This window comes from Mus caroli, chromosome 11, assembly GCF_900094665.2.
Source record: "Mus caroli chromosome 11, CAROLI_EIJ_v1.1, whole genome shotgun sequence".
Lineage (NCBI taxonomy): Eukaryota > Metazoa > Chordata > Mammalia > Rodentia > Muridae > Mus > Mus caroli.
In genome coordinates this window covers 95,257,327-95,269,316 of record NC_034580.1, presented here as the reverse complement: position 1 = coordinate 95,269,316, position 11,990 = coordinate 95,257,327, and the positions used below count along the sequence as shown (strand labels likewise).

The 11,990-nt window shown below is 43.6% G+C and overlaps 1 protein-coding gene across 1 annotated transcript; it reads left to right on the top strand.

Annotated features, from left to right (window-relative positions):
• The first annotated feature begins 1,728 nt into the window (after nucleotides 1-1,728).
• Krt26 (keratin 26) lies at nucleotides 1,729-11,143 on the top strand. Its single transcript, XM_021177121.1, has 8 exons — nucleotides 1,729-2,216; nucleotides 3,125-3,207; nucleotides 4,308-4,464; nucleotides 4,598-4,759; nucleotides 4,845-4,970; nucleotides 5,933-6,150; nucleotides 8,332-8,390; nucleotides 9,837-11,143. The coding sequence occupies exons 1-8, from the start codon at nucleotides 1,785-1,787 to the stop codon at nucleotides 9,986-9,988; spliced, it is 1,389 nt and encodes a 462-aa protein (XP_021032780.1). The 5' UTR covers nucleotides 1,729-1,784; the 3' UTR covers nucleotides 9,989-11,143.
• The last annotated feature ends 847 nt before the right edge of the window (nucleotides 11,144-11,990 follow it).

Here is an 11,990-nt window from a genome sequence, read left to right as displayed (position 1 = left end):
GGCAACCAGTCTCCTAGGTACCAGATTCTGGGTTTCCTAGGTCATGATGGAAACAGCCCTCTGCTCCACATATTTTGTTCCCCACTGATCAATGTGAAGCTTGGATCTTAAAGTCACAATGCTTTACATACAGAGATGAAAGCAGGAGAACCAGGACAGGGTGGGGCAGAGGCATGCCTGTGACCTCAGCATCTGGGACGGCAGAGGCATCAGGAGGATCAGACAAGTTCAACGTCAGATTGATTGGTCTATATAGTAAGTTCCAGGCCAGGCAGAGCTATAAAATGAGACTTTATCTCAAAAGTAATTTTTTAAGGAAAAAGAGAAAACAATTCAGAGCCTCAGTAGTTAGTTGAATTGATGTTCTTGATGTTCTACTCCTAGATCAAAAAAAAATCACACCAGGCACAGAGGCATATATCTACAATACCAGCACTCCAATGGCTGAGAGAGGAGAACTGGAATTTAAAGTCAGACTTGACTACGTGAGACCCATTCCAAATGGTCAATAAAAAGGAAGAAAGAACTCCCAGTACAAATCCCTGCCAACACCACTTGTTTATGAACTTTAGCAAAGCTGATAAGCAAGTTACTCCAGAACGTCTGTGTCTGTTGTTTGCTTTTGACTTTTTTTTTTTTTTTTTTTTTTTTTTTTTTTTTTTTGAGGCAGAGTTTCTCTGTGTAGCCCTGGCTGTCCTGGAACTCACTCTGTAGACCACGCTGGCCTCGAACTCAGAAATATGCCTGCCTCTGCTTCCCAAGTGCTGGGACTAAAGGTGTGCGCCATCACTCCCGGCTGCTTTTGACTTATTACAAACCAGTGCCAGGGACTGGCAAGACCTCTCAGTAAGTAAAGCATTTCCCATGCAAGTGTGAGGACATGAGTTCAACTCCCACCCCACCCCCAGGAACCTTGTGAAAAAGCCAAGAGCTTGGACGAATGCTTCTCATCTCCCACCCCCACCCCCCAGCACTGGGAGGCAGAGACATGCTGATCCTGGGGCTCCAGGATCGCCCGCCTCATAAGCCTCACCTGCCTCACATGCTCCTGACCAAGGAGACCCCCATCTCAAAATCTGAGCAGGATAGATGACAGAACCATACCTGAAGTTGTCTTCTGGCCTCCACACCTGTGTGCGCACGCACACACACACACACACATGTGCACCTGCACATACATGCAAACACCCATGAACATGCATATGCATGCACATGGCAAAATAGATCAGCTCAAGAATTCTTATTGGCAAAAAAAATATAAATCACTAAATATAGAAAGTTTCTGTCTCAATAAGAAAGGGAGCGCTAAGTAAATTAGGGACAACTGAGATATTCTAGTGCATTCCTACACAGGGAGAAAATATTTCCAATGTGAACTCTTTGTTACAAGGGGTGTGTGGGGGGGAGGGTGTCTCCACCCTTTTCCAGGGGTCAAAAGGATATAATGTCTCATCTTGGTAACCCAGGTAATGGTTTTTCTCTCTGTAATCTCTGGGGCTGTGATTTAGTGTTGCTAACACTGTGAGGCTATGAATTAGGATCACTGTCCCTGGCACTTTTTTCATATATAAAAAAATATCCTCGGGGCTCCTTGCCACCTACTGAACACTATTAAAAATCACCCAGTTTGAAAAACAGCAATTAGGATATGAATAATGTTTTATTACAGATCGGCAGAGCTAAGATTGAATCCTATAAAAGCCAGTGAAGTTGTCGCCCCATGGAGAATAAAATTTGGCTTCGGACCTCTCTGGGGAAGAAGGCTGCTGTGCTGTGCCATCGCCATGTCTTTTCGGTTTTCGGGGGGATCCAGGGTCTGTTCTCGAGCTGGGTCTGTCAGGCTGTCCAGAGGAGGGGCAGGCTTTGTGGCTGGGAATGTGTGTGTTGGGCCTGGAGCCGAAGGCAGCTTTTCTTGCACCCTTGGGGGCATCTCTTCTGGAGGAAGCTTTGCCAGCGAGGGGTCAGGTAGGGGAAATAGCATTGGCTTCCTTAACAATGAGCCAGGACTCTTCTCTGGGAACGAGAAGGTAGCCATGCAGAACCTCAATGACCGTCTGGCCTTGTACCTGAACCACGTGAGTGCCCTGGAGGAGGCCAACACTGACCTGGAGAAGAAGATCGAGGGCTGGTACGAGAAGTGTGGGCCTGGCAGAGGCCGTAGACTTGACCATGACTGCAGCCGGTATTTCTCAGTCATTGAGGATTTGAAACGACAGGTAAGAAATGCAGAGTCCCAGACTGTGGCTAGAGGCCCGGGATGGGCATAACTTAAAGCTAGTTAACAGTGAGGTATGGTGACACACATCAGTCATCGTAGCAACTGCAGAGGCTGAGACAGGAGGATCATGGGGCTGAGATAGCCTAGGAACCTAGAGACCCTATCTCAGTTTAAAAAAAAAAAAAAAAAAAAAAGAGCTAGGAATATAATAGAATTTTCCCAGCATGCCTGTGACTCTCAGTTTCATCTCCACTATCATGAATATGCTTAATTAGTTCATTGATTCATTTCGAATCTACTTAGCAAGGTTATGGGGTGTGGAATCTGCTCAGTCTGAAGTTGAGAGTGGTATATGAGATTTTTTTTTTTTTAAGGTAGAATCAAATAGTGGAAGAGAAATAGGTTCAGAACCAACACAATTGAGCCAGGCCTGATTATACAGCCCTGTGATCCCAGACACTCCAGAGGCTGAAGCAGGCAAATCACAAGTTTGAGGGCAGGCTGGGTAATTTAATAAGATCCTGTCTCAAAATCGCAATGAAAGTGTGAGCTGGGCATGCAGTTTGTTAGCAGAATGTTTGCCCACCGTGTGCAAGGATCTAGGTTCAAAATCCAGTGCCACAAGCATGGCTGGTGCATCACTTCTTTTTGTTTTGACATTCAACTCAAACTTTTTGATGAGTAAATAGCAGTGAAGTTATCTGGGCCTTTTTATTATCTGAATAAAATAATGGTTGGGTTTTTATTTTTATTTTTTGGTTGTTTGTTCTTGTCTAATATGCTAGCATGAGCTCTACCACTGAGTTACACCCCAAAACCAAGTTTCTGTGAATATCCAAATAAAGATACAAATGCCTGAGACAGGTTCCCACTGATGCTAGAATGTCCTTTGACTGTCCCGTTCAGATCCTGTCTATGACCACCTGCAATGCCAACCTTGTCCTTCAAAATGACAATGCCAGACTCACAGCTGATGACTTCAAGATGAAGTAGGTGGAAGTGCACAATTGTCATTATTCATGGCTACAAGACCACAGCTGTACTAGGGAATGTATCTTTTGCTTTTAAAACCTATTTTTGTGTGTTTTATTTTATGTACATGGATGTTTTACTTCTATATATGTCTGTGCAGAACTTGTGTGCCTGGTACCTATGGAGTGCAGAAGCAGGCATCAGGTCTATTAAAACCAGAGTTACAGAGTCACCATGTGGGTGCTGGGAACCAAATGTGGGTCCTCTGAAAAAGAGGTCAGTGCTCTTAACCACTGAGCCATCTCTCCAGCCCTCCAAACCAAACTAGTGCAATGAAGCCATTCGATTCTAGATCAACAAAGAAGTAAAATTTAATACATCCTTATAAAAATATCTATTATGAATTCTTATAAATCTGACACTATTTTATTCTGACATGCTATTGAATGGCAAAGATCATCTGTAAAGAAATGACACCTCTAAAATAATGTATGTATAAGGGTCGGGGTGTCAGTAAAGGCTTTGCCACAAAAGCAGGAGGATCTAACCAAGTTCAGACCCCCAGCATCCACACAAAAGGAAAGGACCAGTACACACATGCAAATCCAGTGCTGGTGAGATATGGACAGAGCCAGGCAGTGGTGGTCTGCACCTTTAATCCCAGCACTCAGGAGAGAGAGGTAGTTGGGTACCTGTGTGTTGAAGGACAGCCTGTTCTACATACTGAGTTTCAGGACAGCCAGGGATATAAAGAGAGACCCTGTATTTAAAAAAAACAGGGGTGAGCAGAGACAGGAGAGGCTTGCTGGCTAGCCAATTGGTGAGCTTCAGCTTCAGTGAGAGAGACCCTGTCTCAAAAAAGAGATTGAGAAAGACACCCGGTATTGACCTCTGACCTCTGTGTGCACATGCAAATACACACACACACACACACACACACACACACATAGTACTTATAAGCTAATAGATATCCCAAACTATCTTAATAGTTTGCCATTGTAAGAAACCTTGGAAATACATACAGAACCAGAACCCTCCACCCTTCGGCACACCAAGTGTCTTTGCAAGTTGTACCTGCTTGAAATCCCAACTCTAAAACACTCTCACACCCTTTAAGGTATGAAAATGAACTGGCTCTGCACCAGAGTGTTGAGGCTGACACCAACGGTCTTCGCAGAGTGTTGGACGAGCTGACGCTGTCTACAACCGACTTAGAAATACAACGGGAGGCTCTGAGTGAGGAGCTGACATACCTCCAAAAGAACCACGAGGAGGTGAGGAAGGAAGCCTGTGGAACAGCCTTGCGCACACCGATTTCCCTCTTCAAGCCCACTGTTCATTCCATAGCAGGATGTGGATGTCGATCGAAATCCTCCCCCTTTGATATTAACGTTTACCCCTTTCCAGGAAATGGTAGTTCTGCAAAATGCATCAGGGGGGAACATCAATGTGGAGATGAACGCAGCCCCCAGCGTGGATCTAACCGCCATGTTGAACAACATGAGGGCCGAATATGAAGATTTGGCTGAGCAGAACCGGAAAGATGCAGAGGCCAGCTTTAAAGAGAAGGTACATCTGCAGCAGCTGACGCGAGAGGGGCTCATTTGGTAAACAGTCAAGCTGGATACTAACCCGTCTGGCGGTTCCTCTTCAGAGCGCATCACTGCAGCAACAGATTTCAGATGACGCAGGAGCAGCCACAGCAGCCAGAAACGAACTGATGGAACTGAAACGCAATCTGCAGACTCTGGAGATAGAACTTCAATCCATCACGGCTATGGTACGTGAGAGCGGAACTGAAGGTGTGTGCCTGCACAATTTGCACTACTGCAGCAAAACCTCACACAGGATATGTTGTAATGAAAGGGATTTATTTACTCACCCAGGTATCGTGGCCAAACTGTGCCAAAGCCCTCTCTGGCTACACCACATAACAAGTGGCATCATGGCAGAAGTTTGAGAATCGTGAGACAGGACGCTAGAGCACAGGGAGGGACCACACTCAACTGTTTTAAAATAACCCTCTCTGGAGAGCTAACTAGTGTCTGACTAGAACTAAATCGATTTACTCCCGGAGCCCTTGGTAACTTAACCTCTCACTAGCCCCACCTCTTAGAGGTCTTCACTTATCTTAATGACACCACGCTGGGACCAAGCCCCTCATACATAAATCCTCGAGGGAACATACTCAAACCACATCCAACACCTAACATTCTAAGTGCATAGGTAAATAAGTATGTATAGACATTAGTTATTTTTAATATTTTATTTTATGTCTATGAGAGTTTTGCATGCATGTATGTATGCACATCATTTATGTAGCTGGTGCCTGTGAGGCTCAAAAAAAGGATGTTAAATCTCCTAGAGCCAGAGTTACAGATGTTTGAGAGGCACCATGAAGCTCCTGGGAACCCAGGTCCTCTGCAAGAGCAGTCAGTGTTCTTAACTGCTGAGCCATCTCTCTAGCCCCTATGAGATGAATATTTACAACATTAAATGTATTATACATAATTAAATGACTACCGTGTTATAGTAAACCTCAGGCACTCCACCAATAAGCATTACTTCCAACACAGCATTCCCAGACCTTGCTAGTCTTTCCTCAACGAACCCCACCCATTCTGATTTTTAATTGAGAATATGTGCACCTCATCCTAACACCCCCTTCTACCTTGAAGATGTTTCAGTGTGGACACACCGCCCTCCCTCACTCATTCAAGCCTTACTCTGCTTTTCTTCCAGAAACAATCCTACGAAAATTCATTGGCTGAGACAGAAGGGAATTACTATGCTCAACTCCAGCAAATTCAGGAGCAGATTGGGGCGCGGGAGGAGCAGCTGCAGCAGATCCGAACAGAGACAGAAGGCCAGAAGCTGGAGCACGAGCAGCTGCTGGGCATCAAAACGTGTTTAGAGAAGGAGATTGACACATACTGCAACTTACTAGATGGAGAGGAACAGTGAGTACCAGTGTATGAAACAACTAACTGCATGGTAACTAGGTTTCTATGTGTTTATTATACATTTGTTACAAGTTATCTAATATATTATGTGTTTGCTACAGAAGTATAATATATATCACATATTTAGTGTAGGGTCTATTTATCTTGTAATGCATAGCATATATAGTACATCCTATAACTTCTTTAAAATCATATATATGTGTATATATATATATATACTCAATTATGTCATTATTGCATCCAATGAAATGAAAACAGAAATTTAAAAATCAAAACTCAGGGGTTTCTTTTGGCTCGAATGTTGTGGTGGCTGTTGCTAGTGATGATGACGATGATGATGGCGATGGTAATGGTGATGATGATTTCTGAGACGGTATCTTATGTCGTCCAATCCCTTAACTCTGTAATTTTCCTATCTCAGCCTCCTGAGTACTGGGATTATGAGCACAAGCCACTCGTACATCCTAGAAATCAAAGATCTAAGTATGGAAAACATTTGCATGCATAATTATATAAAGGACAATTAAATACAAAATACTTGGTCATCCCAGTACTCTAGTCCAAGGAAAACATTGCTTTCTTTTATGTTTATGTTTAATTTCTTAAAACTCAACTTGTTTTATTACTTCAGTAGTTTTCTCATCTATACCCTCTGTCCAAGCTCAGAACAAGGATTAAAAATATCTCACTGAGGACTAGAAAGATGGATCAGTGGTTAAGAGCACTGATTGCTCTTCCAGAGGTCCTGAGTTCAATTCCTGGCAACCACATGGTGGCTCACTACCATCTATAATGGGATTTGATGTCCTCTGAAGCAGGCATACATGCAAACAGAGTGCTCATTATACATAAATAAATAATTCTTTTTAAGAAAGTCTCACTGCATTGGTGGTACAGCAGTGAGCACAGCCATCTCCTGAGAAGAGGCCATAGAGAGACATCAGACTTTGTTAGCTAAGGCCCCAAAAGTTCCACAATTGCAGCTTCAGTTGTGAGTCACGGTCCTGAGTGAATGTGAACATGTGGGTCCTTTTTGCTAAAGTTGTAAACCCAGTAAAACCACACTCTGTTCTCAGCCACAGACAGCATCTCCCCGTGCAGACAAAGAACCTTGACAGAGGCTGACACTCAACCAGGCCATCAGTGGCTGTTACTAAACACTGGCCCATGGTCATAGTGTGTGTAGATAGCTGTCTTCTGCAGTCTTGCAGGACAGGGGGAGCCCTCTTCAAACTATTATTATTATTGTTGTTGTTGTTATTATTATTATTTTGTTTTCGATACATCCCAACTACAGTTTCCCCTCCTTCCCCTCCTCCAAGCCGCCAGCCCCACCCCACTCCCACATCTCCCCTCTCCCATAGATCCTACTCCTCCTCTGTTTCCTAGCGACATCCACCAAATGCAACATCACAAGATACAATAAAACTAAGCACAAACCCTCATGTCAAGGCTGGACAAGGCAACTCAGTAGGCGTTGGCGGCATAGTGGTGAACATAGCTGCCTTCCGGACTGTTCTAAGAGAAGCCAGCAGTGATGGCTCCCTCCTCGGTACCTGGAGACCATTCACTCTTGCCTTAACGTACAGTACCTTCTAGGCAATGTTAAGCATAGTGTTTTACATGAATGTGTTGTCTTTCTAACTCTATAAGCTACTGTGTTTCTTGGGTCTCTATTTTTCTACAGCCACCCAGCCCGCCTCTCAGAGCAGGCATTGGTTGAACTGTTGAATGAAAAGTCAGATCACAAGCTGGGGATGGATACCCTTGTTGCTAGATAGAAGAGACGACATCCAGCCATAAATATCCATTTAATCTCTTCTCACTATGCTGAAGTCACCAAAAGCTTACTAACATCCCTTTAAAGTTAAACAATTTAAAACTTACTGAAACTAGAACTCCAAGCTTACTATGTCTGGGGATGGAGAGAGAGGGTTCAGCAGTTAAAAACCAGTTCAATTCCCAACACCCACAATTACAGTCAACTGTAACTCCAGATCCAGGGGAACTAATGCCCTCTTCTGGCCTTGTCTGGCACCTGCATATATGTGGATGCACACATATGCACATAAACAAAACTCAAAGTAATTTTTGAAAAACCCTGTAATTTCCAGTTCGCAATCATTTATGAGCTTCCAGCTGAAAGAAAAATATAATAACCTACTCCTCTCTTCACAGAAGAAGTGAATCCACAAGTTACAAACCAAAGGATGGCAAGCCTGCAAGTGAATTCAATGGTATGGAAGGGATTTTAGTTAGTGCGATTATGTGTGTGTGTGTGTGTGTGTGTGTGTCTGTGTGTCTGTGTGTCTGTGTGTGTGTAACACACACAGACACACACACAACCGAGCATGCATGCTAGCATGTGTGTGCCTGCTGAGCATGTGAAGATAAACCTCAGGTGTCTTTCTCAAATGCTCTCCACATTGTTTTTCTGAGACAGAGTCTCTTACTAGTCTGGAATTTGCCCAATGATCCTCCTGCCTCAGCTTCTCCAGTTCTGGGATTGCAAGTGTGCCCTACCATGCCTGGCTTTTGTATATGCACACTGGGGATTAGACTCAGTTCCTAACACTTCCACAGCAAAAACATCAGTCACCGAGCCTAGGGGATTCATTTAAACCTCTTCAGCTTTATTGAACAAGCAGCCTATGTGTTAACTAAAAATTTGTTTAAAGTTTAGATCTAGTGAGTGAACTAGTGAGGTCATTGCGACTTATTATTTATTTATTTATTTTCACCTAAAGTTTTGCTATGTAGCTCAAACTGGCCTGGAACTCAGTCTTTTTTTCGTTGGTCTATCACATGACAAGATTACAGATATGTGCCACTATTCTATTCACCTGACAATTCTTAATATTTATATCTTACATCCCTGCAGAGCAGATAAGTTTAAATTATAAAATGACTGTAGTGAAGAACAAATCCATGAATATCTTTATTGCATAGAATGCATTATTTCTAAGTTTTACTGCTTAATAAATGTGCTTACTTTAAACCACTAAAATAAGACAAGCTGGTATTTAAAGAAGGCAACAATCCAGCCTAGTGATTCAGGCCTATGATCCTAAGTACTTGGGAGACTATAGCAGGAGGTTTGTAGATTCTAGACTTGTCTGGGTCACAAAGTGAGTTGAAAACCAGTTTGAGTGATTTAATGGAACTCTGTCTCAAAGTAAAGAATGAAATGAGGAATCGATATAAGTGAAAAATAAGAGTCCTGGTCTAGTATATTTTTGAGTACCTGGGTTCAACCTCCAGTTCTAAAGGGGGAAGGGAAGGAGAAAAGGGGGAAGGAAAAGAGGGGAAAAGAGGGAGGGAGGAAAGGAGGGAAAAAAGGGAGGGGGAGGGAGGGAGGGAGGGAGGGAGGGAGGGAGAACAGGGCATTGACTGTTTCAGACCTATATTTACCTGGTGCCTAGACTCTTTTTAATACATATTTCATTTGTGCTTTCAAACACCCATTGCAGAGAGAGAGAGAGAGAGAGAGAGAGAGAACAACCTTTCAATCAGTCCTGGCTCTTGTTAATAACTAACTCTAAACATTGTATCTCAATTTTTTTCAAACTTGGAAAAAACAAAAAAAAAACAAAAGCAAACAGTCTTTAAGTACCTACCTGCCATGACTAAGTACATTCCCCTGTTAAGACTGACCGCTGAACTTTCCCCTAACTTCATTTTAGACTCAGCAGAAGAAACATTTGCCAGAACAGTGGCTGAAGAGCTAGATCAACTTGGCAACCTCCTTTCACTGAGAGTGCACTCCGTGGAAGAAAAATCCTCTAAGATCAGCAATATCACCATGGAGCAGCGGGTGCCTTCCAAAGCCCCATAGCGATGGCAAGATCATTCATCAATCAAAAAGCTGCCCCTCCAGAATCAATCCCTTTGGTCAAGTAACGCAAGAGAATCATTCATGCCTGTTCCTACGTGTCAAACAACTAGGCTCAAGTTTCCTTTTCTTCTTCTTCTTCCTACACTGTCTTGGGCAACGCAAACAGAGGCACCAGGACCCTTGGCTTTGACAGAGAAAGGAATTTCATGGACAGACAATATGAAGCAGAGTTGGAGATTTACTCAAAAGCCATTTTTAACTTAGATCTAAAGCATGGGGGTTGATGGAGAGGTGTTTGGGACAGGGGTGAGACATACCCAAGCATCAGTGTGGGCTTCTCCTGGGAAAGTCACACTTAGGTGTCTTTATCAAAGGTATATATAGAATTTTGGTACCTCTCAGGTTATATCTCTAAAGGTTACAGGAAACGACCCTCTCATCTCGTCAATATTGCTCCAATATTGCAGCTTAGAAGAAGGTTAAAAATAGATTCCTTCAGTAAACAAGGTTATAAGATAGATAGATGGAGGTGTGGTTCAGACAAAGGAGAAAGGAGTGTTAGAAACTCAGAGTGATGTATGTATCATGCTGGTCCTGAGGAAGTACGATTTAGCCTGACGGGTGTCTCTGGAGACATTTGTTTATGTGTACTGTGTCTGTTGTATACTATGCCGCAGGCCATTTGGGCTGCACCAGACATTTCTGATGGTATTTTTCTGATGTTTCTGGTCTTTCTCGGAAGAAGAGTCAGGTCAGACTCTGGGATGAAAGGCCTAATGGTTTTCATGCTTTTCTTCCCGTGTCACCATAAAGTTCCTATCTGTCTACCCAGCCCAGTGCTTTGGTGAGCCTTTCCAAGAAATGGGACAACCTCAGTAGCTTTGGATTTTATTTTGTGAACCTTTGGCCATTCCATAAATAGAGCTCTTCTGTTGCTAATTAGTTTTAAATATCTGCTTCTAATCCCTTTCCACAGCTGATCCTCATAAGTCTATGCCAAGGATGTAATAAGAAAACACAGTACTTCACCTCGATGTCACATTTGCCTCAATAACAATAGAAAGGACACCAGTCCTAACCTTGGGTCCCAAATCCTAATTTGCTGTGTAAATGACCTCTTTGGTCTTCTATGGGTGTTAATGTATCCATGGCTCATTATGGTTCGTTCACGCTTCTGATGCTTAGAGGGATGATCAGGGAATGGTTTTGAACCTGCTTAGGTCTCCTTCCACTTCCCTCCAGCCCCACAGCAATGGCAAAGCAAGCCTAGAACTCAAGCAGGGTGTCTTACTGACAGCCTCTGTGCACAAGACCATACCTGACACTATGTAGTGAACAACCCTTAACAAAGAAACTCACAACTCAGCAAAGCACAGAGAATAAATGTCCATGCAGTGTTCAGTCATAAATGGAGCATCTATATCACATCCCTGGACCCAAGGTTCAGGGTCCATCTCAGAAGATGGGAAAAGACTCTAAGAGCCAAAAGCCATGGAGGACCAGATTGAAACAGGCAGGACCACTGCATCCATGAACTCAAAGCAGCTGTGGTTGCCCACATAAGATGAACACAACATCAAGCCAATCAACAAACATGAATGGAGCAGGGAGGGATTCCCAAGCCCCCCACCCTTAGCCGAGGCAGTACTGACAGTGGATGGCTTCCAGGAGTAGGAGAGTCAATTTTCTTTTGGGGGTGTTACCCTTGTTAAGTAGACCATTTCCAGTGGGTGGCTCCACCCCCATATGCGTATGAGAAGCACAAATTCGATTCAACTGGAGGGGGTGAAGTTGGGAGGTGGCTGGAACATGGGTCTGGCTGCACATGCCTTTAATCCCCACACTTATTAAAGCAAGGCAAGAGAGTCATGAGTGTGAAGATAGCCTGCACTACACAGCCAACTCTAGCCCAGCCTAATATATGAAATGCTGTCCAAGGGAAAGAATAAGGAGGGGGAAAGGGAGGAGAGACCTGGAGCAGCATGCCATTCTTCTTCAGTGA

Bases quoted from the DNA above. Each gene is read 5' to 3' on its own strand.
- Krt26 (XM_021177121.1), top strand. From the start codon at position 1,785: ATGTCTTTTCGGTTTTCGGGGGGATCCAGGGTCTGTTCTCGAGCTGGG. The intron at 4,971-5,932 runs GTACGTGAGAGC...CTTTTCTTCCAG, and splicing joins TTCAATCCATCACGGCTATG to AAACAATCCTACGAAAATTC. The intron at 6,151-8,331 runs GTGAGTACCAGT...CTCTCTTCACAG, and splicing joins TTACTAGATGGAGAGGAACA to AAGAAGTGAATCCACAAGTT.